This window comes from Actinia tenebrosa, unplaced genomic scaffold (assembly GCF_029948245.1).
Source record: "Actinia tenebrosa isolate PJP-AT-01 unplaced genomic scaffold, QUT_ActTen_1.0 PGA_scaffold16__25_contigs__length_10494907, whole genome shotgun sequence".
Taxonomy (NCBI): Eukaryota; Metazoa; Cnidaria; class Anthozoa; order Actiniaria; family Actiniidae; genus Actinia; species Actinia tenebrosa.
In genome coordinates this window covers 2,375,506-2,400,913 of record NW_028292576.1, presented here as the reverse complement: position 1 = coordinate 2,400,913, position 25,408 = coordinate 2,375,506, and the positions used below count along the sequence as shown (strand labels likewise).

The following is a 25,408-nucleotide window of genomic DNA, read 5'->3' as shown; positions in this document are numbered from 1 at the left end:
TATGCTAGAATAAAACGTGATCCGGAAAAAGAATAAAAGACAGACATAAGAGAAAGGAAAAAAGACTGTAATTTAACGTCAAATTAGTCAAAAGTCACTAATGATATACCAATACATTTATTTGCCCATTGAAAACTCGAATGGTTTTGAAATGAAAAGATTATATGTGTAGGACACATTCATTGTTTTTTTTTTACTAAGGACACAGCTGCTGCAACACACACTGAGAGATTAGTCCCTTCCACCGGTAATTGATATTTCTTTAGCAATTAGGAACTACATATTTCGAAGGGGGTAGACGTAAGGCTGATTGTCGCGCTTTCGCTCGTTTCCACGACTGAGCTGAGCAATCTTTGTGATTTCTGTTTTATGCTCACTTTCAAAAGTACCTATTCAATCAGAAATCCAAGGGCCATCATTCACGTCTTAAGTTCTATTGAGAGTGATAGTAGTAAAACATGACCCTTAGTACATAAGTGAATCGACTTTTTAAAGCAAGAGTCGAGTGTACTTTTCTTTCGTTGTGAGTGGCGGGCTCTTCAGTATAGCTTTGCATAGAATTATTTTGAGGGTTTGTAAGCGGTCTTACTTGCTATCATTTCTGGCAGCGATTCCAATCTTAATCCCCTTTAATTCTTTGTTATTTCAAGACCTTGTTTGCAGCTTTTAGAAGATCGGTGTTTATGGTGATTGAATTTCTTTCACGCTTTTAATAATTCAATGTGCAAAAGCTTTAAATTTTAGAGGATTATATCCACAGATTGAAGTTTGATTCACACGCGGCCGCCCGAAATAGAGGATGGCGTCCCATTTTCCCCGCAAGCACGCGTTTCCGAGTTTCTAATGAAACCTGTGCAATGATTAACCTAAAGGTGTGAAATTATAGGACGACAATTGCATAAAAAAGTCGGTTATTGAAATTTGCCAACGATAATGAATATGCATATAAACATGTTAGAAAAATAAAAAATAAACTATCGATAGCCGCTGAGAAAAGAAAAAATTGCGACAAAATCCAAAATGGCGGCTTTGAATTTAAACTATTTTTAACCAATATATTGATATTGGTTTGATGCCACCCAACATCAATGATGGGAAGCTAAGTCCTTCAAAAGCCAAATCCAAGCTAAATGCAGTCAGTACTTAGTAAGGAAACATTAGGTTTATGTGGCGAACATAAGAGCAAAATGCATTTCAATCCGGGGATATATAGTGCACTTTTTGAATCTTCAGTATTTGGTTTTCACAAGAAAAGCATTAGATGGTTATTATGAATTTCCGTTCAAAATGTAGCATAACTCACTTAGTGCATGTCCATTTGATAGCATAGCATGCTTTACGTTCTGCATTAAACATATGGTCAGTCATTTGTCCATCCACCTACCCACCCACCCACCCACCCATTCATCCATCCATCCATCCATCCATCCATCCATCCATCCATCCATCCATCCATCCATCCATCCATCCATCCATCCATCCATCCATCCATCCATCCATCCATCCATCCACTCACTTGCTCATTTCTGTTGTCGATTATTATGATTATAACTACCCAAGGCATGTCCAAGACAAGATCGTGTTTTGCAAACAAACTGGAGTGGCTAAAAAACATCATCAAAGTCTAATGAAAACATCTAATTTCCTTCAAAATGGAAAGCACTTAAATGTTTAAATTTTGTCAGTCATATTTGCTGAGAGATTTTTCCAAATCTGCTTTCCCGTGACGGAGAGATTATGTGTCTTCAAAGCTTCGTGAATAGTAACTTTTACTGATATGCACAACTATATACGTGCTAAACCTTTCCATCCAGATTAAACAGCTTAGCCGATTATCCCGACTTCAGATATTTTTCTACCCCGATAATTAATGCAAAGATTCTGGCAAAAATGTCTTGAGCTCACATCACTGGATTTATTTCTGTACTGGGGATATGTGGAGTTTTCCCCAATTTTGATGCTTTTATGTATTGCATGACCTGAAAGATCGAGCGTCAAGCTCCTTCAAAGTGATTCATAACTCCTCCCAATAAATATTAGATAAATTATTAACGTGTAATATCGTCAATATTAAAGTAATATAAATAATGTTTTTGTAAGGTGTGCATAATCGTTTGAAACAAATATACTGGGAAAAACAAAATGTTTGAATAAATAAGAAATATTGTAATGAAAATTTACACCAATGAACAAATATCAAAAATATCACGTCAATATTGGTAGTTTACCCAAACCACAGCTTTTCCCGCCAAAGGGTCTAACGTGATGTGATTGCAGTGAGTTTTGCATGCAAGGACCGTGAAAAGTCGTTTAACACTGCAGGAATAGTTTTAAGTTTAGTTTCTTGAAAACGTATATCGATACGATGCAATTCAACCACAAGTATAAATTATAAAACTGCATGATTTGCTACACTTCGAAGAATAGTGTGAACAGAACGTGTGTATTTTTATTTTTATATTGATATATATGAATAAATAATGCTTTATATATATTTCAAAAAAATGAATAAAGTTAAGATGAAAAAGCGAACTCAAAACAAGTAAAAAACGACGTGTTAAAACACGAAGAAGATACACAGGAAACTCGATATGAATAATAAAAAGGAAAAAAAAAAGGGTGAATGTAAACCGGCTCAATTTGTCGTTTGTTTTTCTAATATTGGCAACTAAGTATTACTCTGTTGATTTTTATTCAAGAGAAAATGTCAACTATCGAGGCAGCATTGTGTCAGGTTGACGAATGAGCCCTTGAAGCTCTTGCCAAAACGTGCAGAAATATCTCCAAACAAACACGGTGATTTATTGAATATTTTGAACGGTAAATTTGAATGAATGCAGTTTCAATAACATCTAAAATAAATGTTGAACTGTTTGGTAACCTAACAAAGGCTTTATTTGGTTATCTAACTTAATTTTTGTTTGTTTTTGTCCGGTTTTACAAAAAGTGGTTTATAAGTTTATTTCTAACTAAGACCAGATAGATTTAAATATGAATTTAGTTGAGCCTCTCGAGAATCTTAATTAAATTATCCTTTAAAAAATTCAGTACAAAGTCTCTAATATCACAGAGAGCCATAAAAACCAAGTTGTTCATCCGATTTGCCATGAAAGAACGTTTTTTGCCCGGCTTTCATTTTCATGAATAATAAATATTCTAGTCAACTTAGCAAATAAACTCATTAAGTGACTCTATTTGGTGAACTGTCAGAGAGAACCTCTTCTAATTTTGAAGCCATAAGATGAATGAAGACGAGCGCTAAAACCAAGCTGTATTATTTTGAAGTACGATTATACTATTATTGACCCAACAAATTTCCGCCGCAGTTAAAACACATTTGCTTAACGTATTTTCTTGTATCTTAAGGCACCATCCTCTAATTCTAATGGCCTTGTTTGACTTGGATTTTCGACATCATTCACTATTAAGAGGACTGTGAAAAAGCTTCAGTTTCGTGGGCTGAAATCGGACACACGATTCCTCAAGTCAATCCGCTAGCTAGTTTATTTCCGTTCATTCTTCAACTGTTAATCCTTAAGCGGAAAATGACTCTTCTTAGCAATAATTTTTTAAAAGCAAATATGTCGAATCAATGAGGAAACTTTAGAATTTAACCAAAAAACATGGAGTCGCTGATATAGCTTAAGTAGGTCGCTTTATGGCCTCATCAATTGTTCTATTTTCTTTGTGTTTTTTAACTATAATTCTACGCAGAACTTCCAATATCAAATCGAAACAGATTGTAAAAATCCATATTTTTTATGGAAATTACAGATTAGTTGAATATGAATTTTCATTCAGCAGTGTATATATAGAATAACAAAAACAGAAACCAATCAATTGTGTCGCTCAATGGGTTCTCATGTCTCATACACATGAAAATAAGAAACGAAAATAAAGCCAAAAAGCCGTACAATGTCGTCTGCCAGACAGACATAACTGAAAAAATAAACTACCAGGATATTCATAAGGTCAGTCGTTGGGTGATGAAGTTTTCAGCCAATTAAAAAATACGATTAAATTTCGCGCTTCAAATCGTCGATCACCTTCGCTTCGCCCTTTGATAAATTCTAAATTTATTTTCTTGAATTCTTAAAAATATATTTTCTAAAAGATATTTTTTATAAGCATTTTTTTCTCCTAAATTTGCGCATGAAGTGAAGAGATCTTCCGTGCCATAAAAAAGCCCTTTAAAGCATCAATTTGGTATTGAGCAAGCAAGTACAAATTACACATCATATATAGCTAGTGTATAGAAAAAATATTGAATAGAACGATAGCTGTTTAGCTAAGATTAAAGTAGCCACGAACTGTCTCATTTTCAAGGACATCTAAATTTGTCAATCTCTTGCGATGGCTTCATCAAAATAGGTCCGCAATATTTCAAAACCGCTTATGACTAGAAAACAACACAGTGCAGTCGAACATCTAAAATCTCGTTTCAAGCACAAAAGAAGAAAATGAAACTATGAATAATAAAAAAAATCGATAACCAAACAATAATTTGAAAATTAATTCATTACTTACTTTTTTGCAGTGGCTTTTTCTCCATGAGGTTAAGGTAGATCATTAAGTATAGGCCGCTCATAGTTCCTAGGGGTAGGACATACATGGTAACGAAGAGTAACACTGAATATACTTGCTGCCAATTCACAGTGCCGGACGGCCAGTCCTCGAGACACCCCTGGCTATTAACTTTAGAGAAGACTAACAAAGGAGTTGCTAAAGCTATTGCTGATATCCATATAGCTATGATGATGTAGAAAGCATGTCTTGTACGCATTCGTGGTTTGAGTGGATGTACTATAGCTCGATGGCGATCTACAGCGATGGCTATAAGAGAACCCACAGAGGCAGCCAATGTGATCGCAAGTAAAGATGTCACGATCTTGCATATAGCCCCACCAAACGGCCATGTTTCTAGTCCGGTTTTTAAGATGTTCATCGGCACGTTGATTAGAACGACGTTCAGGTCGGCAAATGCAAGATTTGCAATAAAGAGGTTAGTAACGGTCTTCATCCTCGGATTCCTGTACGCCAGTACAACCAATATATTGCCTAAAGCTCCGCAAACTATTACTAAAATGTTAAAAAATGCCCAAGGGATAAACTCAAAATGAAATGGATTCTGTGGTACTAAAGAACCTGTAGAATTATTGCCTGGGATTCCAGTCATGACTGGCTTGTGTACAAGAGTAAAATGTCAAGCACTGACCGTTCTTGCACTGAGAAATTCTACCCTTATCCAGTAGCTGAACAGCCGGCTCCTTGGGTCTTGACAAACCGTTTTGAGTTCAGTTTTATAATCTAGTGACTTCCGCGCTAAGATCTTGTCACCAAATACAAACAGTGATTATATCACCCAGTCACTCCGCACTTCTTTTTGCCAAACCTTAACCGAGCAACAAAATCTTGTGTTTATGGCTCCCTTACGGTTTAAGTAATCGACTTCCCAACGACGCAAAAATACGCGAGTTCTGACAAGAAAAAGACTGTGTGTTTCCGGGGCACGATACTATATATTCCAGGTGTATTATTTCTGCTGGTAAATCATTGGATAAGTAAATCAGAAAGTTCCAGATAAACAGTAGTATTAACGCCGTTATTTCTCCTCCAAAAAAATCTCAATTTTCCTCTTGTAAAAATAAGCCTTGGAGACCCAGAAGATTTTCTCTTCAAGTGTTCGCCCTCTTTTATTCTTCGGTTGCTTGGTTTGTAGATTTTGTTAACTGTGTTTTTCGTGTGTCGAGTAGCGTCCGTATTGTGCCAACATGGATGGGATGTTCAGTCCTTCTGTGAAAAAACAACCAAATCTAAATACTTTATGATTATGACCCAGTTGACGTTGACGTGAACAAAAACACCTTATTTTCTTTGGCCATAAATAGAAAAAAAGCCTTCTGACTCATTAATATTCATGTGACTTTAAATTTCGTGTCTTACCAAAACGGAAGTGCTCAAGGTTTGAATATGCGCGTTTGTGAAATAATAACTTAGCTTGTTTCATTGTGATAGCGAAGCCGTGTCAATTAAAGATATTTGACTGACATATTCTTTTTTACAGGGCTTGCTAGATTTGATTTTACACCTTTCCTACTCTACGGCCTTGGTCGAATGAGTAGCGAATTGATTTGGGCTTCAAAACAAGCTAAGGCAATTTAATATTGTGTGTTTGATCAAGGTACTAATAGATATGGTTGTTTTAGGAACACCTTCCGTTGTCCTCCAGAATTTAGTATTTCGCTTCTCGTACATAGAATATGTGCTAGCTCTTCTGCGAATTCTCGAAATTTCCCTTTCTTTGCAAGTATATAGAAGCGACCTTGATTCATAAAATGCCCAGTTGTTTGAACAGATATGTGTCACCAAAACGACGCCGAAGTAAAAAGAAAATGACTGGAATTCTTGATTTTCAAATGCAATAAATGAACCAAAAGCTTTTTTGAGAACCATGCACTCCTAATTTTCTTAAAGAAGACTTGTGTTTTAGCTAAAAAGATCAGGAGCAACTGAAAATATTTATTTGCTTTTATGACTCTCTCAACTGACAACAATCTCTGAGATTTTTCTTTCAGTTCAGTTAATCCTTTTCCATTCTCCACGACTTTCACATGAAATGTCAACCACGATAAGTGATAGAGTGTACTTACGTTATCCCGTGACAGATTCCTACTATCCCAAAAAATATTTCTCGACGTTTCTCAGAAGTATTTTATTGGTTATTTTTCGTGTTCGTAAATAAAAGACGTTATTTTAATCGATGGTTTGAACAGGTGAAACGTTGAAAGCAGGTTCTAGTTTTAGAGGTAAAGCAACAACCTCACTGTAATTGCGGAGGATGCTGCTTAATGTATGACTTGCCAAAGGCAAGAGAAAAAAAAATTCAAATTAGATTTGATGCAATTCTCAGTAACACGAATAAGGATTTATTTGTTTCGACAGGATTTTACTTGCTAAAAAAAATTATCTGAAATCCGGCCGGCATTGTGATATATATTTTCGCGGAGCAGGGATTATACTGCTAGACTATGTAATTCATTATGAAGTATCCCAGCTTGATGCTAAATGAACACAGCAATTTGGACAACGAATTTGAAGCATAAATCCCAATGCGACTTTCAACCTGAAGGGACTGGAAAATTTCAATGTGCCCTTAAGGATATAATCTGAACTGTTATACCAACATAACCAATGTTACTGCCTTTAAATCAGTAACATTTCGAAGCTGTGCTCGTGCAAGATAAAGATGATAATAATAAAGTGCATCAAATCCATCTCTTTTGTGAATGAAAAAAAAAAGCCATTCATATGAAATCGAAACATCCCCTTTTAACAACAACAGCAACGACAAAAAGAAAAACAATTTCTATTGACCAATGATTGGTGTATGGATGGTATCTCTAGCTATAGCTGTCCTTAAATACTTCAAGACGAGTTCACTGGAATAATGCCCAACTAATAGACAACCAAGCTCAGTTTTACAATCAACCCTTCACTTATGACTTGAATATGGAAGTGTGAATTAAGTATCTAGTAAGAATAATAGAGGACATTTGATTAATCTAAAACCGAGCCAAGCGCCTAGTTGTAATACGATGGACCGTTAAACGAATCCTGTTTGAATCATAATTGCCACAAGTCGGACACGACTTTTTCTGTTCTCTCAATCACTCCAACAGTAGAAAAAGCTTATCAAGCCTTAAGTAAATACAATAAAACCACGGGCAAACAGTGATGGGGGAAAATTCAATGAAAATTATCAAAGCAAGGGTTACCTAGGAAACAAAACTAGCGAAGCTGTTTCTAGTGTAAACACAGTTGACAGTGCTGCTGTTATGAAACACATTATTGGAATCTTGGCAAACGTAATTTCATTTCTTCCCTCCTGAATCTTTCTTGATACTTTCATTCTAATATAGCAATTGGCTTGGCTTACGAGTGAAAGCAAAGGAGATTGCATTTGTTAATTCAAATAAATAAAAAAATTATTTAAAAAAAACACAAAAAAAACACACACACAAAAAAAACGCCAAATGTTGGATGGCCAAGTTAATATTCTTTGTTTTCCAAAATTTCTTTAAATTGTCTTCAACCGCTCTTCTAGGACTAACGAAAGAGTCTGAGCAAAAGAACCGACGTTTATTTATTCACTTCCAATTAGAGAAAAAATTATTTGAAAGTACGGAGCTACCGGATAGACAGCACGTATTTCCACTATCTCCCTCAGCTGCTATAGGTCAGTAAGAAACATCCAGTTGTAGTACTGACTAGGGGTTCATGGCTATTAACACAGTCATTTTGTAATTCTCTACAATGCACGGAAATCGCCTTTTTTCAATTTGCTTTTAACTCTTGGGTTTGCATTTAAAAGCAGCTGACAAGCGGTGTTCTTCGTAGACCACTTTGAATTAGCATTCATAGAGCAAAGCTACCCCCTTGATTGTACGCCATGGAATAGCCGAGGCAAAAAAGATAGATTCCTGTAGACTAGTGGGGAAATTATTCGTACTAACATTGAATGCATTTTATTATACAAATATTAAACAAATATCAAACAAATTTTTTTAATCATTATTCATCAAATCAAATAGGGCAATATATGGGCAATAGGGCAATATAGAGAGAGAACTAAGAAATCTAGTAAAGGTGGAAAGAAGGGAGGTAAATAGAGGGTTGGGGGGGGGGGGGGGGGGAAGGGGTGTATGGATGTATTTGTTGGATGTATTAGGGAATAGAAATCGAGAGACAAGAAAAAAAAAAGAAAGAAAAAAGAAAAAATTTAAAGAAAAAAAGAAAGAAAGAAAAAAAAAGGGAGAAAGAAAGGGAGAAAGAAAGGGAGAAAGAAAGGGAGAAAGAAAGGGAGAAAGAAAGAAAGAAATATAAAAAAAGAATCTACTTTTGTACTGCTGTTTCAAATGAGAATGACAGCACTCACTATCAAAACACAGCCAAATACAAGCCATCTTGCTACCAAGCACAAACTTACATGTTCATATTTTCTAAACTAAGAAAGATAGAAAGAAAGAAAGAAAGAAAGAAAGAAAGAAAGAAGAAGAAGAAGAGCGAACAAAGCTGAGAAATATATTATGAATGAATGCAATTTAAATAGAGAAATAAGGCTAAATATATCCTCAGGCAAGATTTAACTAAGGTAAAAATGAAAATACTGAAATTAGGGAAACTAATTATTGATCATATTGATTTGCAATTCCCTCCCTAATAATATCATTTTAGGGTTTTATCACTTTATCACTGGCTGAAACCAGAACAAACCAAAACATCAGTTGAACTTACAATGTGTAAACGGCTTTTCCACTAAAAATGTGTCACGAGAAAAAGTGTTACGAGAAAACATAAAAATTAAAGATATAATAAAAAAAGGTGGATTACGAACACTTTAATTCATAACTTCGGCTGGCGGTTGGAAATGTAGGGTGGAAAGTGGTAGTGCACTCGCCTCTCGCCTCTCTCTAATATCTGCGAGTTAGCCGTTAAGTTAGTTGTTAACTTAGCTCAGGCCAGAGGTTCAGGATTCAAGGCATCGATATAAGTTTGAAGATTTTTATGAAGGTTTGTATTATCTCTAAGTTCTGAACCTAAGTGATCAAAAACCAAGCTGAATTATTGAACAGTTGAGTGAAAGCTCTTTTCAAAAAATGAAAAGGAAAAAACCCCTGGGTTTTCTAATTAGAAAGCTATTTCGTATAGTATAGGATCAACGTATAAAGTAAGCTGTATAAGAGTATCTCTATAGTATTCATAGGTATGAACTAGTCTTTTGTGTGTTAAGAGGATTAGTTTCTCTCGTTCATTGTGTCATAATTAATAGTCTTATCTTTTTCCTTCTTACACAACAGTCTTTCAACTTCTCTCTTCAATTTCATTATCCTAATTTCATTCTCTTTCGTCTTTTGATTTCTATTTTATTTGAAGAAGCCCTTAAAACCTAGGTTCTAGTCTGTGTCTGTGTGCGTGTGTCTGTTTGCATATCTGTAATTTTCTTTCTTTCTTTCTTTCTTTCTTTCTTTCTTTCTTTCTTTCTCTCTTTCTCTCTCTCTCTCTCTTTTTCTTTCTTTCTTTCATTCTCTCTCTCTCTCTCTCTCTCTCTTTCTTTCTTTCTTTCTTTCTTTCTTTCTTTCTTTCTCTCTCAATCGTTTTTTTGAAGGCAAATGAAGGATTCGAAATAAATAGCATTGAGCTAATTTCTGATTCTACCAATTGTTCAAAGCTGGAGGGCAAAACCCCCATACGAAAACCAATATATATTTTCTAAGGTGGGATATTTTTTTATTTCTAAGAGGCTTGTATGCACCTCTCGTTGTCTGAGAGATTCCGGTCAATTTCATTATTATTAATCATCTTTAATTTCCAATTTCAGTCTGGAATCCTGACTATAAAAATGAAATCATGCCAAACAAGTCGGTACTAATTAATACAAATGACTATTCACTTCGGTTTTTGAGTTAAAATAAACAAAAATCTTTTTTCCTCAGTCGAATTAAATTAGTACTTGAATGATACCAAACAAGCGAGCTCTAGTTGCCTAATTATTTCTGATCCCACTAACTTGAAGCCGTAATGAAACTGTATGAAAAATATAATCAATTTTGTCGCAATCGAAAGCTCTTAAGAGAATAAACACATATGGAAAGAATAGACGCATCATAGGAAGTCAGCAAGTACGTGTATTTCAGCTGCTCTCTTTCTCTTGTAGAACAAGTAGAGAAATTAATGAAATAACAAATGTTTTGGGATTGTACGTCGTTATACTCTTTGTTACCTTTAATTCTGGGCTCAGTTGTGAGAGAGGAAGAGTAAAGAATGTCTCAGGAAGGTGACTCAGTTAGACTTGAATAAAACAAGTACAATTGGTTAATTGTAAGCTGTTAATAGTGGTTGTAAGATGTTTGTGGGATGGTCTTGTGGGCAAAACAAACTTATTTTCGCACACCGGCTCACTCTAATGAAATAGTCAAGTGGGCTTGTATGTAACTGGAAAACAAAAGGAAAGTTCAATAGAATCAAAACGAAACTAAGATAATAAGACTACAAACAAGTTGAAAAGGAAACTAATGAAACGGAATGAGAAGATAATTCAGAGCTAAAGAACTCATTTTTTGATTATACGTGCCCAGAAAACAATGCAATGCGCAACATTACTTCTTCATAAAGATAGAAAAAAACAAAGATAATAAATTTCTGATTATATATACTCGATTATGACTTCTCAAGGTTATTCAAAAACTATTAAACGATTGAAATAGCAGGTACCTGATAGCTTGTGTATATATGTGCCAGCAATGGTGTAAGGAGAGCCGTCTGAAGACTTTGTGGGAAACGACTTCTCTAATGTCTCTCTAATAACACATTGTAGATCTAGTAGGCGTGCCTTGCATGGCAAGCATGAAAAATCACTGGGACTGACTATAGCTGTCAATTAAAGGTGTTAATGTATTTAGTCTTGGAGTGAATCTAATTTTTATTAGTCGAGGCAGAAGCCACTAAAACGCTGACTCAATATATATATTTATATCTTGTGAAAATCTTCTTTTAACTTAAATAGAGACTTAAGTTTCCTGGTTTTGTCTTAAATCATTAAATGACGTTAAACGCATGTAGACTAGATTTAATCTCAACTCTTTTGACAATGATTATCAAAGATGGTAGACAGTCTTAGCAAGGGCTTGAAGAATCGCTCAAAGAACTCGTCTTTCCAAACTAAAGTAAAGAAAACTTTATGCTTAGAAATACAGCTAAAAAATTAAAGAAATGTTTGTGAGAATAAGTTACAGTTGCTATGGCTTTTTTCAAATACATGATAATTTTTTTTACTCTTAAGATTTTAAGTTGAAATCGTGGTTTTGAATTCATTAATCTATCCAAAGCCATTGCACCTTAAAGGTGAGATCGCTTTTCACATGATGGTCAAAACAATTCTGTGAAATTATGATCAATTTGGCCATAATTGCTTCAGAGCCGTCAACGTGCTGGATCATGGTCTTACTGTTATTTGTTTTTCTCCTATATTTTGTCACGTTTTTATTGAAGCTTAGGAGATAATTACATGTGTTCCCCGACTACTAGACTGAAAAAGGTATTCAGAGAGATGCTATTATTAATTTTTTTGTCTTGTCTTGTCTTGTCTTTGTCCCTTCCTTTCCTTTCCTTTCCTTTCCTTTCCTTCCTTTCCTTCCTGTCTTTTTTTCGTGTTACTGAACTAATTAACAGCACATCTCGTTTTTCCTCACTACCATTCATCACAATAGCGTCTTTCAGGCTGTTTCTTGCGCCAAAAATATGATTGTTGTTGAGGCACTGTTATTTCTCTTGAATAATATTTGAAGTTTCTCATAATGTTTAATTAAGAAACGAGTACAGTAATCCCTATAATGTATAGCCAAATCCGATTAGGTCTGTAACCAGCAGACAGTATATTATTATATTCACATCGGTTTTTGATTTATTCATTAACTCATTTTCGTGGTTTAGATTCCAAGGAAGAGATCCCCAGCTTTGTCAAAATGTTAAGAAAAGCGGATCGGGATTATGGTACTAATCGAAAGAAATTAGATCAAATCAGATTGAATCAAATCAATAGGAATTAAGTTTGGCCTCCATACTTGAATCAGTAGATATATTGGCCGGATAAAGATAAGAGAGAATAGAAAAGGGCTGGGTCACAAATGAATAAAGTGGTAGAATTCGAAGGCAAATATAAATAAAAAGTTTGAGTTCGACTTTTTTCAAGTCCAATATCCTAAAACTCGCGTGTCCTGATTGGATGCTCAAATGGACGATATTTACTATCTCTGACCTTGTTCCAGTATCTTGGGATAACGGATTGTTAAACAAACACAACATTGCAATACATGATAAAAAGCCAGTGGGGAAAAAATATATTAATGAAAAATACAATGAAAATAAAAGGCGAAAAACCTTTGTCGTCAGCCTTGGAAAAGAAAGAAAGAAGGAAAGAAAGAAAGATAGAAAGATAGAAAGAAATATAAAAAAGAATCTACTTTTGTACTGCTGTTTCAAATGAGAATGACAGCACTCACTATCAAAACACAGCCAAATACAAGCCATCTTGCTACCAAACACTGACTGTACATGTTCATATTTTCTAAACTACCAATATACAGTAAGTAGTCAGTACTAATCCTCAACTGAATCCATCCAGCTCTACTAAAAATGATACAAAAAGTATTATCAACCCACTCTTTTCTAATCTTAAAAGATTTGGCTTTAACGATATGGGAATGGCAAGTAGTTCGTAATGGGAAAATATTTTTTTTCCGGTTGAAAATGTGGGATAAACTTTAATCTTATGTGAATAAAATGCCATCCTAATACATAATCAGATATTTCGGACACGTTCAAATGTGTACTATAAAAATATTTTGAAATTCCTTTATTGATGTGTTGAAATTGGACGCACTTGGAGTGGGGAAGGTGTGGGAGAATGTATCGTACATGCCAAGGCACGTCGATAAAAGGAACAAGTTTAAAGGCTTTAATATTCCAAGTTTGGGTTTGGATTTTAATCACTAATCTTAAACATAGCCAAAACGGTGTCGCCGTATTTTCGATAAGGTAAGCAACTCGTTATAAATACTTGTATAGTGTTGATTAAAACTAGACATGTATTTTATGATAGCGGTTTGAAATAGTCGACTTGTAGAATATATATTCTGCATGCGCACATAGATAAATGTCACAACAGAAAGAAATAACCAAACATAACTGTTATTTTGTTTGATCATGTAACAAAGTAAACCAAGGCAATAGTCAAGTTGGCTGCCTACTGTTAGGCATGACCAGGAGGAGTAAAAAAATTGGTCAAATTGGCATTGCAGTGCATTTTGGGACTGTTTATGGGGATGAAACAGACGTTATCTCAGAAGTGTGTCCCCTAATATATATATATACATATATAGATATATACAAATTGTAACTAAATGTAATTCAAAAGCTTTTTCAAGGCGAAATTTTCCTTATAGCCATTCGGAATTCCGAGTTTAATATAAGGGGCATTGCAATGCTATGTTATATATACATATACTTGATTGCAAAGGTTGTAGTATACATTTATAAATATATCTAATGATATATATAGCTTACAATATAACTTACTTGGTCCTAGGGACCGGTCATTTATTAGAGGGGGTAGGGCTGGTGCAAATGGGGAGGGGGACATACCTTTTTGTTCAACCAAAAATGAGGGGCTGCATGAAATTATGCAAACATTTTTGGGGGTCATGCGTTTTTAGTCAACTATTTCAGGTTTGACATAGTGTATAAAGCTATTTAGTTTACATTTTCATAGCAAATTTAAAGCATAGAATCTCGGAAGTGAATCCGAGATAGAATACTTTGGAAAACACAGGTATTCGGACCCAAGCAAGGGGAGAGGGGGAAGGGTTTTCGGTGGGTAAAATGTTAAGGAGTGCGTAAGAGTGTTTATAGAGCATGAGGGTATGGATGGGAATGAGTTCTTATGAGTATTGTAGATTGGAAGAGATATAGAAACATATGATTGTAAGGATTAATTTGAAGGTAACGCAGGGAATAGGGGAAATATGCTACATATGGCCATGGTACGAGTGGAGGGGGAAGTGTTGATATGATGTATCGAAAAACAATTTGCTTGTAAGTTTGTATGATGAGCTCGTGTGTAGGTAGAACCGAAAGTGTATGGATGTTAGACTTAGAGCCCTATCTTGGACCTATCGTCAGGGGTGAAGATGCGAGACAGTGAAGGAAATCAACGTGTTTCAAGACTCTTATGCCCAGGTTGGGTCTGAGTTGGGGGTGGGTCATGTTATTTTGTGTTCTCATTCTTGGGGCCACGTTACTTTATGCATTTAAAAGAACAGGGCCACAAGAAAATATGCCATGGAAAATGAAAATGCACCAGCCCACCCCCCTCTAACAAATGACCAGTCCCATATTTATTTGCTATTGTATCATAGACATTAAGTATTGCACAAAGTCAAGTTAAAAAAGTATTTTCCACAAAATGTAGTGGCTAAGCAATTGTATTTAAGCATGTTTTACGTTCTGCATCTCATTTGATATCTTGCATCTCATTTGGTATCTGTTGTATGTAGTATACATTTATACAAATACCTAATTTATTCAGTATATTTAATGATATGCAAAACGGAAAAATCGCTTTATTTATTGTTTGTTTCATTCAATGACAGTCAAAATATTTTTTTCTTTTCCATAAGATCGTACAGATTATAAATCAGTTGGTTTTAAGCGTTTGATATGGTTATTTTGTATTATGCATATCATTAGATATAGTGAATAAATTAGATATTTGTATAAATGTATACTACAACCTTTCTGCAATCGAGTGTATATATATATGTGTGTGTGTGTGTGTGTATATATACAAATATAACAGCTCAAAAATGCATTGCAATGCCCCTTAACCTCGGAATGGCAAGCAGGGAAAACTCGCTTTGAAAAAGTTTTTGAATTACAATTTGTTAAAATCAAATTTGACATATCAAACTTTCCACATAGAAAAGTTGTCGTTCCGCTCGAGCCGTTTCTTTTAGCATATGAGGATTGTACAAGTCAGCCATCTTGGTTTTGGCCGAAAAAGGACTGGGAATGTGTAGGGGAGGGGAGCGTGGTTTGTCATCACAGGAAGCCCGCGAACGACAACAATTGTTTGATATGATTTCAGAAAGATAAAAAAGGTGTCGTGAGTTCATTTTTGAGATATTCACGATTAAAAGCAAACGTATATACGTCTTAAAGTGCAAATGAACCCTTTGACAATACATTCAGTACTGATTCTACATGAAGTAAATAGTTGATTGGTAAAATATTTCTTGATTTGAGTGATGCGTCTCTAAGTTATGAAGGTTTATACTTCCAATATGTTGATGATGATGACGTCAGGTAAGGTATTTGAGTGTTTTTGTTGTAACTAGTAATACTAAATGCTGGCCATTTTGAAAATATAAAAGTTTTACATAGCTTTCATGCAAACCATGAGTAACATAATGATGCTTTTTAAATACTGTATCTATGAACCAGTTCGATTTTGTATAGTTAATTAAACCTTAATAGACGTCACACTTATTAGCATATTGGAAGTATAAACCTTCATAACTTAGAGACGCATCACTCAAATCAAGAAATATTTTACCATTCAACTATTTACTTCATGTAGAATCAGTACTGAAAGTATTGTTGAAGGGTTCATTTGCACTTTAAAGAAAAAGTAGCGAAAACAAACTTTTTACATTGTTCCTTTAAATGTGTTTCGCCAATTCTCGAAAATAAAGTTTAAAATAGATGTTTTGAAAAAAAAACAACAACAACAAACAAATAAACAAACAAACAAAAACAAAAAACAAAGAACAACGATAAACAAAATGAATAATTATAACCTTAATATTTCTCAAAAACTCTATCTTTATTATTTTGTTTTGTAACAATACCTCTAACGAGCCATTAACTTTACCTCTTTGCGTGTGCGACTAGCTCTTCGGAAAGCTATTACGGTCATGCTTAAATTTCAACCAACATAACCCTCTTAGTACGACCACATTATTATTCATGCCACCAACAAGATAAACCCTTTTAGTACGACCACATTATTATTCATGCCACCAACAAGATAAAACCTTTTAGTACGACCACATTATTATTCATGCGACCAACAAGATAAACCCTTTTAGCACGACCACATTACTATTCATGCGACCAACAAGATAAACCCTTTTAGCACGACCACATTATTATTTATGCGACCAACAAGATAAACCCTTTTAGTACGACCACATTACTATTCATGCCACCAACAAGATAAACCCTTTTAGTACGACCACATTATTATTTATGCGACCAATAAGATAAACCCTTTTAGTACGACCACATTACTATTCATGCGACCAACAAGATAAACCCTTTTAGTACGACCACATTATCATTTGTGTGGACAACAAGATAAACCCTTTTAGTACGACCACATTATTATTTATGCGGCCAACAAGATAAACCCTCTCAGTACGACCACATTATTATTTATGTGGCCAACAAGATAAACCCTTTTAGTGCGACCACATTATTATTCATGCCACCAATAAGATAAACCCTTTTAGTACGACCACATTATTATTCATGCCACCAATAAGATAAACCCTTTTAGTACGACCACATTATTATTTATGCGGCCAACAAGATAAACCCTCTCAGTACAACCACATTGTTATTTATGCGGCCAACAAGATAAGCCCTCTCATTACGACCACGTTATCATTCATGCGACCGAACACTTTTTCTATTTGTTATTAGGAGCAAGCCTCTTTAGTTCTAATTTGAATGATTTTCTTTATTCTAATTATTTATTCTAGTTATTTTGTCTTAAGTTCCTTTTTATCATTATTGTTTTTCCCCTCAAGACAAAACAGCTTTTGTCAATTCGGCAAAACTGGTGAATTTGGATATCAAACGATAGAATCATAATCTTAGGAGAAGATGTTATGGCTGGCTATAGGTGATTCCATATTTCACATCAGTTGCCATAAACATTCCCAATAAATCTATTCTACAGGTTCTAGGATCTACTTACCAACTGCAGTTATCCTGAAGCGTCTCGACCTTGATCAGTTCCTTGTAGTGAGACTTGAAATACGGACACAGAAGGCTCGCCTTTTAAAATTAATTAAAAATCAAGACAGAATCAATAACGTAGTCAGAGAGATGAAGATTAACACTACTTACTCAAAAGCTAAATTCTTTTAATTCACTAAGGCTATTCATTGGCTTAGAAACATAATACTTCACAACCAACCGTTTCCTTAATAATTTTTCCAATAACTAAATTTATTGCAGGATGTCGAGCAAAATTTCTCTTAAACGTATTAAATTCTCTGTATGAATTAAGTTGGAATCCACGATAAGAATGTCAATTTTCATTCATCCTTATTAGGCAGCTTTAATTCATGTTCCATTTGCTATATCTAGAAACTAAGACATGCGCAGCAAACTTGGATGTATGTTACGTTTGCCAGCACCAAGCCAAGGCTGACAACATTAACACCAAGAATGACATAGTTTAGTATTTCTCAGAGATATAGGTGCACTTTCTTTCAATCATAAATTGAATTTTTTTATCAGTTTACCCTCAGTGTTTTTCTTCTTTTCTGAAATCACTAATGATGCGTTCGGATATGAATTTTAGGTAGTATGGGCGATAACAAAAGCACTACTTCCATGCTTGCTTCATTATAACCTCCAAAATCGCTCATAATCATCTGCTATTAGATTGCTTGCGGCAGGATATAAAGCCTTCATTTTGATCTCCAACAGAGTCCAATTGTTTTACCAAGGCTATTTTTGATCAAGCCGGACCTTCTGTTAGCCCTTCATTTGAAGTTTGCGATTTCCATCTGCTTTTAAAAAGGCTTCCGATGAGTCAATTAACTTTTATCAAAATTTACATCAACTTACACTCATTTCTCAGGAGTTTTGATTTCTGACTGGTTTCGAGATTCTTCCTGTGTAACGTTGGTTCGAGAAAAAAACCTGCAAAAATAATAATAACCGTCTTAATATGCATCCTACGTACAACAATACCATTCAAATATTTATGAGTTTTTAATTCTAAATATTAAAATCTTAATTGCAAATTAGGTTCAAAAAGCCCTTCTGTCTGTCCGTCTGTCCGTCTGTCCGTCTGTCCGTCTGTCCGTCTGTCCGTCTGTCCGTCTGTCCGTCTGTCCGTCTGTCCGTCTGTCCGTCTGTCCGTCTGTCCGTCTGTCCGTCTGTCCGTCTGTCCGTCTGTCCGTCTGTCCGTCTGTCCGTCTCTGTCCGTCTGTCCGTCTGTCCGTCTGTCCGTCTGTCCGTCTGTCCGTCTGTCCGTCTGTCCGTCTGTCCGTCTGAGTACGCGTGCGTTTGTGTGTGCACTGCGCGTTTTTCTCTTTTCTCTTAGAACTAAATTGGGTAACTTAAAAAAGAATCAACAGAGATATCCAAAAAATAATACGGTCAACGATGTGAGAAAAGGACGTTTATGTTGGAATAACAAAATCTCCCGGTCTGACAATAGACCATAGGAAAAAAGTCTCGTATTTACCTATTTTTTTCCTAAGTTTCAAAATGAATACCCATGCACTTACATGTAGTCGTATTATAATGACTGAAACTAATACAGATAATAATTTAAAAAAAAAAAAGAAAAAGATAATAATAATAATAATAATGATAATAATGTGCCCCTAAAACAAGTAGAAAAACTCTCAAAGTACAAAGATCTAGAAATAGAAATTAAAAAAATGTGGGGTATGGAAACAAAAACCATACCTATTCTCATTGGGACACTGGGGTTAATTCACAAATGACTAGAACAATATGTCAACCATTTAAAAGGGGACATCTCTATCACAGAAATACAGAAGATTTCTCTCCTTGGAACTGCACACATCATTAGAAAAACTCTCATGATTACTTGATTCTTGATTTCTATTTTCCCTTTAAATTGATTTATTTTATTTTTTATCTTAATTACACCTCGTATTGTAAACATATTCTTATTTTCCCAAGGCCCATGGATTGGACTCGGTAAACTAAGGATTTCGTAAGCAAAATTGAAGCAAATTGTAAATAAAGATAATAATAATAATTATATTATTATTATGACTGAGACTATAAATATAGATGTTTAGTTCAAAGAGGAACCATACAGTTCAAGAGAAAAGGTTGTAGCGTGTGGCCGAGCAAAACACATATTTAAACAACGTACTAATCCAATTTATTGAATACCTGGCTGATTAATCTTTATCATGAGAGACCTACGAAAAAACCCATTGAAGCTCAGCATAGTGGGCTGATAAGCCTTCGTAATTATTTTCTACTTCATGTCGTTTTGTCATTTTCTAATCAAGTTGTCGCTAAAACTGACCATATTTCCATTTATGAGAGTCTATCTGACATTGAAGGCACTTGAAAATCTGACATTAAAGGCACTTGAAATTGGTCAAATATGTAGCACTTGAAAGCCTATTAGTTACGCTTTATCGTCTTTGAGGTTTTCTAGATTCTATGCCTCTAATATAAATGTTAATCTAAGCAATTAATAATTAAGAGGGCTTGCTAATCATGGATGAAAAATATCCTCTGTTGAACACCTGAGTATTAATATTGATTATTTGCTTACCGTTTACACAATCTCGTACCCAGCGCCCACGTTCCTCTTGGTCAGTACCGAGAAACGAGAGGCTCTGGTTGTAACCGATTTTTTGAGCAATTCTATTGGTCCGGGGGAAAACAATAGAAAAGAGTCGTTCCGGAAATAAAATGGCTAACAGACTCCAAAATATCAGGAAATAAGTGGATTTTTCAAGCACTAAATTGGCTTGGATCGAACTCAAAATTTGCTAGAATGTGGTACGATAATCAATCTTTCGCATACCCGAAGCAGATGAGGAGACTGGAATTTAAGCAAATTTTCACGAGGATTAGTGCGAGTCGAGTTGGCGGCCGATCGCTCTTACATTTGTCGGGATGATTTGAACTCAAAAAACGTTAAAAACTCACAAAATAGCACAAGCAATTAGTATTTAGTATTTACTAAATAAACTATAAGAAGGCAAAGAATAAATAATTTAACTACTATTTTCAAGCTAAAAAGGTCAAAAATTGATTACCGTTTGTTTGAAACAATTTGAATCCCTGAAGATCAAAGGTAACCAAACATCAGGTTACCTGTGATTAAGGCATGCGCAGTTGAAACTTCCGGATCGAAATTCACGGACCGGAAGCCAACTGAAAATCGGTTACAACCAGAGCCTCTCGTTTCTCGGTGCTGACCATGAGGAACGTGGGCTCTAGGTACGAGATTGACCTTTTACACTCAAGAATATACATCAAGAGAGAATTCTTTTCGTATTCAAGCAGCGAGTGCCAAAAACTATTTTCTTGCAGAAAGGCTGTTGTACAAGGCTAAAATCAGTCTTGTTATTCAGAAAGTTTAACTTGTTTGTAAGTGGAGATGACCGATGAAAGTGGAATCAAAGTGTTAACCCAAAGTAAACATTTTATTCGAAAATGAGGTTTAGGCCTTCATTTGCTTATTTCCAATATATTTTCTATGAAAAAGCCTGACAAAGCAACATTCTAACACAAATGCAACAAAACATCTTCGTACAATTGAAAATACCGCTTCAAACAGGCATTTTATCATGTACATCAATTTCTAACTGTTTAAAAAAGGTTTTGAGTGTTAACCCAAAACGAAAACTGGGATCAATACTCGTGCGAAAGTCTAGTTTTTGGCGCTTTTTGCCATTATTGCTCATTATTGAAAAAAAATTCCTCTTAATGCCTATGATCTTAGGTTTTATTGGCCAATGGGATCGTAGTCATATCTCCTACCCTATCTCAACACTTTTTTTCTTCAAATTTTCTGTTTATTTCTTTTTATGAAGAGGAAGTTACTCAGACATATTGAACTGCAAGTGGTCTACCAGAATTATAGCTTTGCACGCGGTATGTTTAAAACAGCACAAGTTACCACCATTGTGTGCAGGCTCTTTTAAAACCGGCATAACGCAGTTGTACAGCAAAGTACAAAGACTTGCTTACAAACACTGCTAACTGATTGGTTAATCTGAATTGAGGAATTTCTTATTTGATCGCCGATGCCCAATAATGATCTGTCCCTTAAACGTGCCACACATTCATCAAGCATCATTTTGTCGTATCTCAAAAAAGTTGGGGAAGGTTTTGATGTTGCCCGTTGCATGTTGCTTAACAAGCTTGATATGTTTATTTGTAAATAATGTCAACATAGGTAATATGACGTGCAGACAATCAAAGTACAGTTTGGAAAATGTTCATAAAGTTGTGACCATTCGCTGATCGTATTCACCAACATTAGAACTATGCAGTCAATAGCCTTGTTAGGTTTAGTTTAAATTGTGAATAGAAGAAGAAGAAGAAGGAGAAGAAAAAGAAGAAAAAGAAGAGATAAATAAATAAACAAACAAACAAACAAACAAACAAACAAATGAATGAATGAATGAATGAATGAATGGATGGATGGATGGATGAATAAATGAATAAATAAATAAATGAGGAATTTCTTATTTGATTGCTGATGCCCAATAATGATTTGTCCCTTAAACGCACCACATATTCATCAAGCCACTTTTTTCGTATCTCAAAAAAAGTTGGTGAAGATTTTGATGTTGCAAGTTGCATGTTACTTACCAACCTTGATATGTTTTATATTCATTTGTAAATAATGTCAACATAGACAAAATGTTGCCTGAAAAATATAATGGTGGAGACATCTCGTCTCTTCATTGTCAAAACACATGTAAGAAACATGTCTGCTAGAGATCATAATTTAGTAACAGGTTTCGTCTCTTCTTTGATTCGATAATGACGCGCTTTGCGTCAAAAGCTCGTATTTTTCTTACATTTTAAATAGTTTTACTTAGATTTACTTAGATTACATTTTGTTTGATTTTGTTTGATTAATATCATAATTTCAAATCATTTTAGATTTAAAATCTTCATAATATATCAAAATAAACATATTTCCTTTTATGCACCTCATCATTTTGTTATGTTTAGTTTAGTTTATTTACATTATTAGCGTCTATATGCTGTTACAAATATTTAAGACTTAATGCTAATAATTATTAATACATTACAATCACACACATATAAATTTACAATACATTTACAATATTTCATAAGTTATATCAAATTTTTAGAAAAAGAAGAAAATGTAATGTGTGTATATGAGGAATACTTAAGCACATCTTAATATAACGGTGGTTCTATTCTTTACATTGACTAGATATTCATTCAAATACTGTTATTTCTTTTGCTGAAACAATCATATATATATTTTGCTACTTTTTTTTGTATTGATTTCTTTGGATTTATAATAAAAACAGTTCTTTTCTTCGTTTTTCAACCAATTTTCTATTCGTAACGTATTCGTTATGTCAAGTTTTAAAACAATTAATTACTTTGGAGTTTTGAAATATCTGCAGAATTTTCTTTTCCTTTCAATATCAATGTTGAACTACACCTTCAAAAAACTAGTTCAAGTGAACTCCCTAGATGAGCTCGAATGAGAGCTCTTGGAGCAAACTTAAAGAATTTATATATTTAAATAATAATAATAATAATTAAAAAAAAAAAAAAACTTAGTTATTATTGGGAATTGCTTTTTTAAAACATTTTCATTCTGTTTTCTACATTTATATATTATTATTCTAGTTTGTACCAGCTAGCTTGTACTTTGGTTTGTCGTCCAATAAAAAATCCAGTTAGTTGCTTCCTATGTTAATCTTAAAATAAATTTTTCCTTTGAAAATATAAGGTATCTACCGACAAGGCAATTTAATTTCAATTTCTTCACACAGTATTTGTTGTGTCTTTGATATTGTTTCGTAAAGTTGTTATCGTTTGAAGGAAATTAATATCTATCTTGGTTTGTTTGAAACTCCGTAGATTAAATTTCAAGTCATATATATTGGAATTGGAGTTGGAATTGGATATTGGAAATTGGCTTTGGTTATTTTGAATGCAAAAAGATCAAAAGAAGGAAAAATGAACTTAAAAAAAAATGAGTGGAGAGGAGAGAAGGGAAAGGGGAGAAGAGAAGAGAAGAGAAGAGAAGAGAAGAGAAGAGAAGAGAAGAGAAGAGAAGAGAAGAAAAGAAAAAAAGCAAATAGAAAGAGTCAGTATTTTCCCTGTTTGTTGTATGCAATTGTGAAATTCCAATTCCTATATACCTCCATATTCGTTGATTGAGTATACTCTGATGTACCGCGCGCGTGCCTCAAGGCCTGCGCCACCTTGAAGCCGGCTTCTGTGTGTTCTAGTATTTTCGGCTCGCATGTTTTATGGTTATATAAGCGGGACTTTCTTTTACCTGTTGAAATGTGATCTCTACCTCAGTAGGGGATTTACAATGGCGTAGAGGAAGTTATTCTACTGAGTTATGTACTATATTGTACTTTACCGCAAGAATCATTAGTGATTTTATTTTTGTCTCATTTCAATATTGAAATCCATACGTTTCACAGTTTCTTTCGCAGTTTTTAATGTTGCCGTCCTTGCCTTTTTCTGCTGCTCTGCTCTGCTTTAGACAAAACTATCTATCTATCTATCTATCTATCTATCTATCTATCTATCTATCTATCTATCTATCTATCTATCTATCTATCTATCTATCTATCTATCTATCTATCTATCTATCTATCTATCTATCTATCTATCTATCTATCTATCTATCTATCTATCTATCTATCTATCTATCTATCTATCTATCTATCTATCTAATCTATCTATCTATCTATCTATCTATCTATCTATCTATCTATCTATCTATCTATCTATCTATCTATCTATCTATCTCATCACATTCCATACTCTTGTTTCTTTTGTTCTTTTTTTGTCATTTTTCTTCTCTGGTCCTCCTGTCTTCTTATCTTCTGGTTTTTGTTGTTGTCTGTCTTCAACTATTTTTCAGTTTTCATACCTTTTTTCTTCCTGGCTTTTCCCATGCCATACAATGTCGCTTATTTTTGAACTTAAACGCCTTATTACTCACGCATGTTTTTTTGGTTAAGAAACATTCTAACTTCATTCTACTCAAACAAAGTCTTACAGTAAGTCTAACACCTGTACCGGGTTGTCAAACATGATTATTACCAACTAGTTCAAAGATCTCTCGTTATTACTTACTGAAAAGTTCCATTTTTTTGCGTGTTGGATATGTTGAAAACCATTTCAGCCAAGGATATCAAGTAATATCAATTACCTTCAGCACTTTCCAAAAGTCTAGCACGTCCAAACATGTGCTTTCTTTACTTCTTTCTGATTTCGGAATTCATCAAATCGGCATTTTACCAAAACACTATAAAAGTGCATTTGTCTAAATGGGGCTAGCTTGCGGTTTCTTAGTGAGAATTTGCTTTCATCGGGACGTAAGTCAATATGTGGAGCTTGAAATTGTAACCGGAGGGCTGAAGATATGATCTTAACTCATACAAAATAATTAACGAAATATTTTTGAGGTTTTTGCCCTATTTTAAAATATAAAATGCTGTATGAATTAAGTACCTTCAAATGGAACCGCAAATCGACGATAAATAATGACAATAGCAGCAGTAGCAGCAACAGCAACCACAACTACCTACGGATATCGAACCTTATTTCAAAAATCCTTTAAATCTTGAAAATGGTGCACACGAGACAATCCAAGTAAAGAGTAAAAACCGCAGAGCGAAATGGTCTCAGGAATCTTACTTGGTATAAATCACCTTGTGTAATTTTACTTTAAGAAAAACGAGATTTAATTTGTTTTTAGTTTTTTGATAATTTTTTTTAAGACGGTGGACACACAAACAACATTGCA

The 25,408-nt window shown here is 34.4% G+C and overlaps 1 protein-coding gene across 2 annotated transcripts in view; it reads right to left on the bottom strand.

Moving 5' to 3' along the window:
• LOC116298092 (neuropeptide FF receptor 2) overlaps window positions 1-25,408 on the bottom strand; it is a 38,181-nt gene that overhangs the window by 12,313 nt on the left and 460 nt on the right. Inside the window, exons 2-4 of one of the 2 annotated variants that reach the window (XM_031706456.2) lie at window positions 18,478-18,552; window positions 17,597-17,676; window positions 4,528-5,793 (exon numbers count right to left, since the gene is read on the bottom strand). In XM_031706456.2, the coding sequence (XP_031562316.2) occupies window positions 4,528-5,176 (649 nt within the window). In that variant the 5' untranslated portion in view covers window positions 5,177-5,793; window positions 17,597-17,676; window positions 18,478-18,552. Of the gene's footprint in view, window positions 1-4,527; window positions 5,794-11,271; window positions 11,321-17,596; window positions 17,677-18,477; window positions 18,553-25,408 lie in introns of those variants that run through there. The other variant, XM_031706458.2, reaches the window with a different exon arrangement.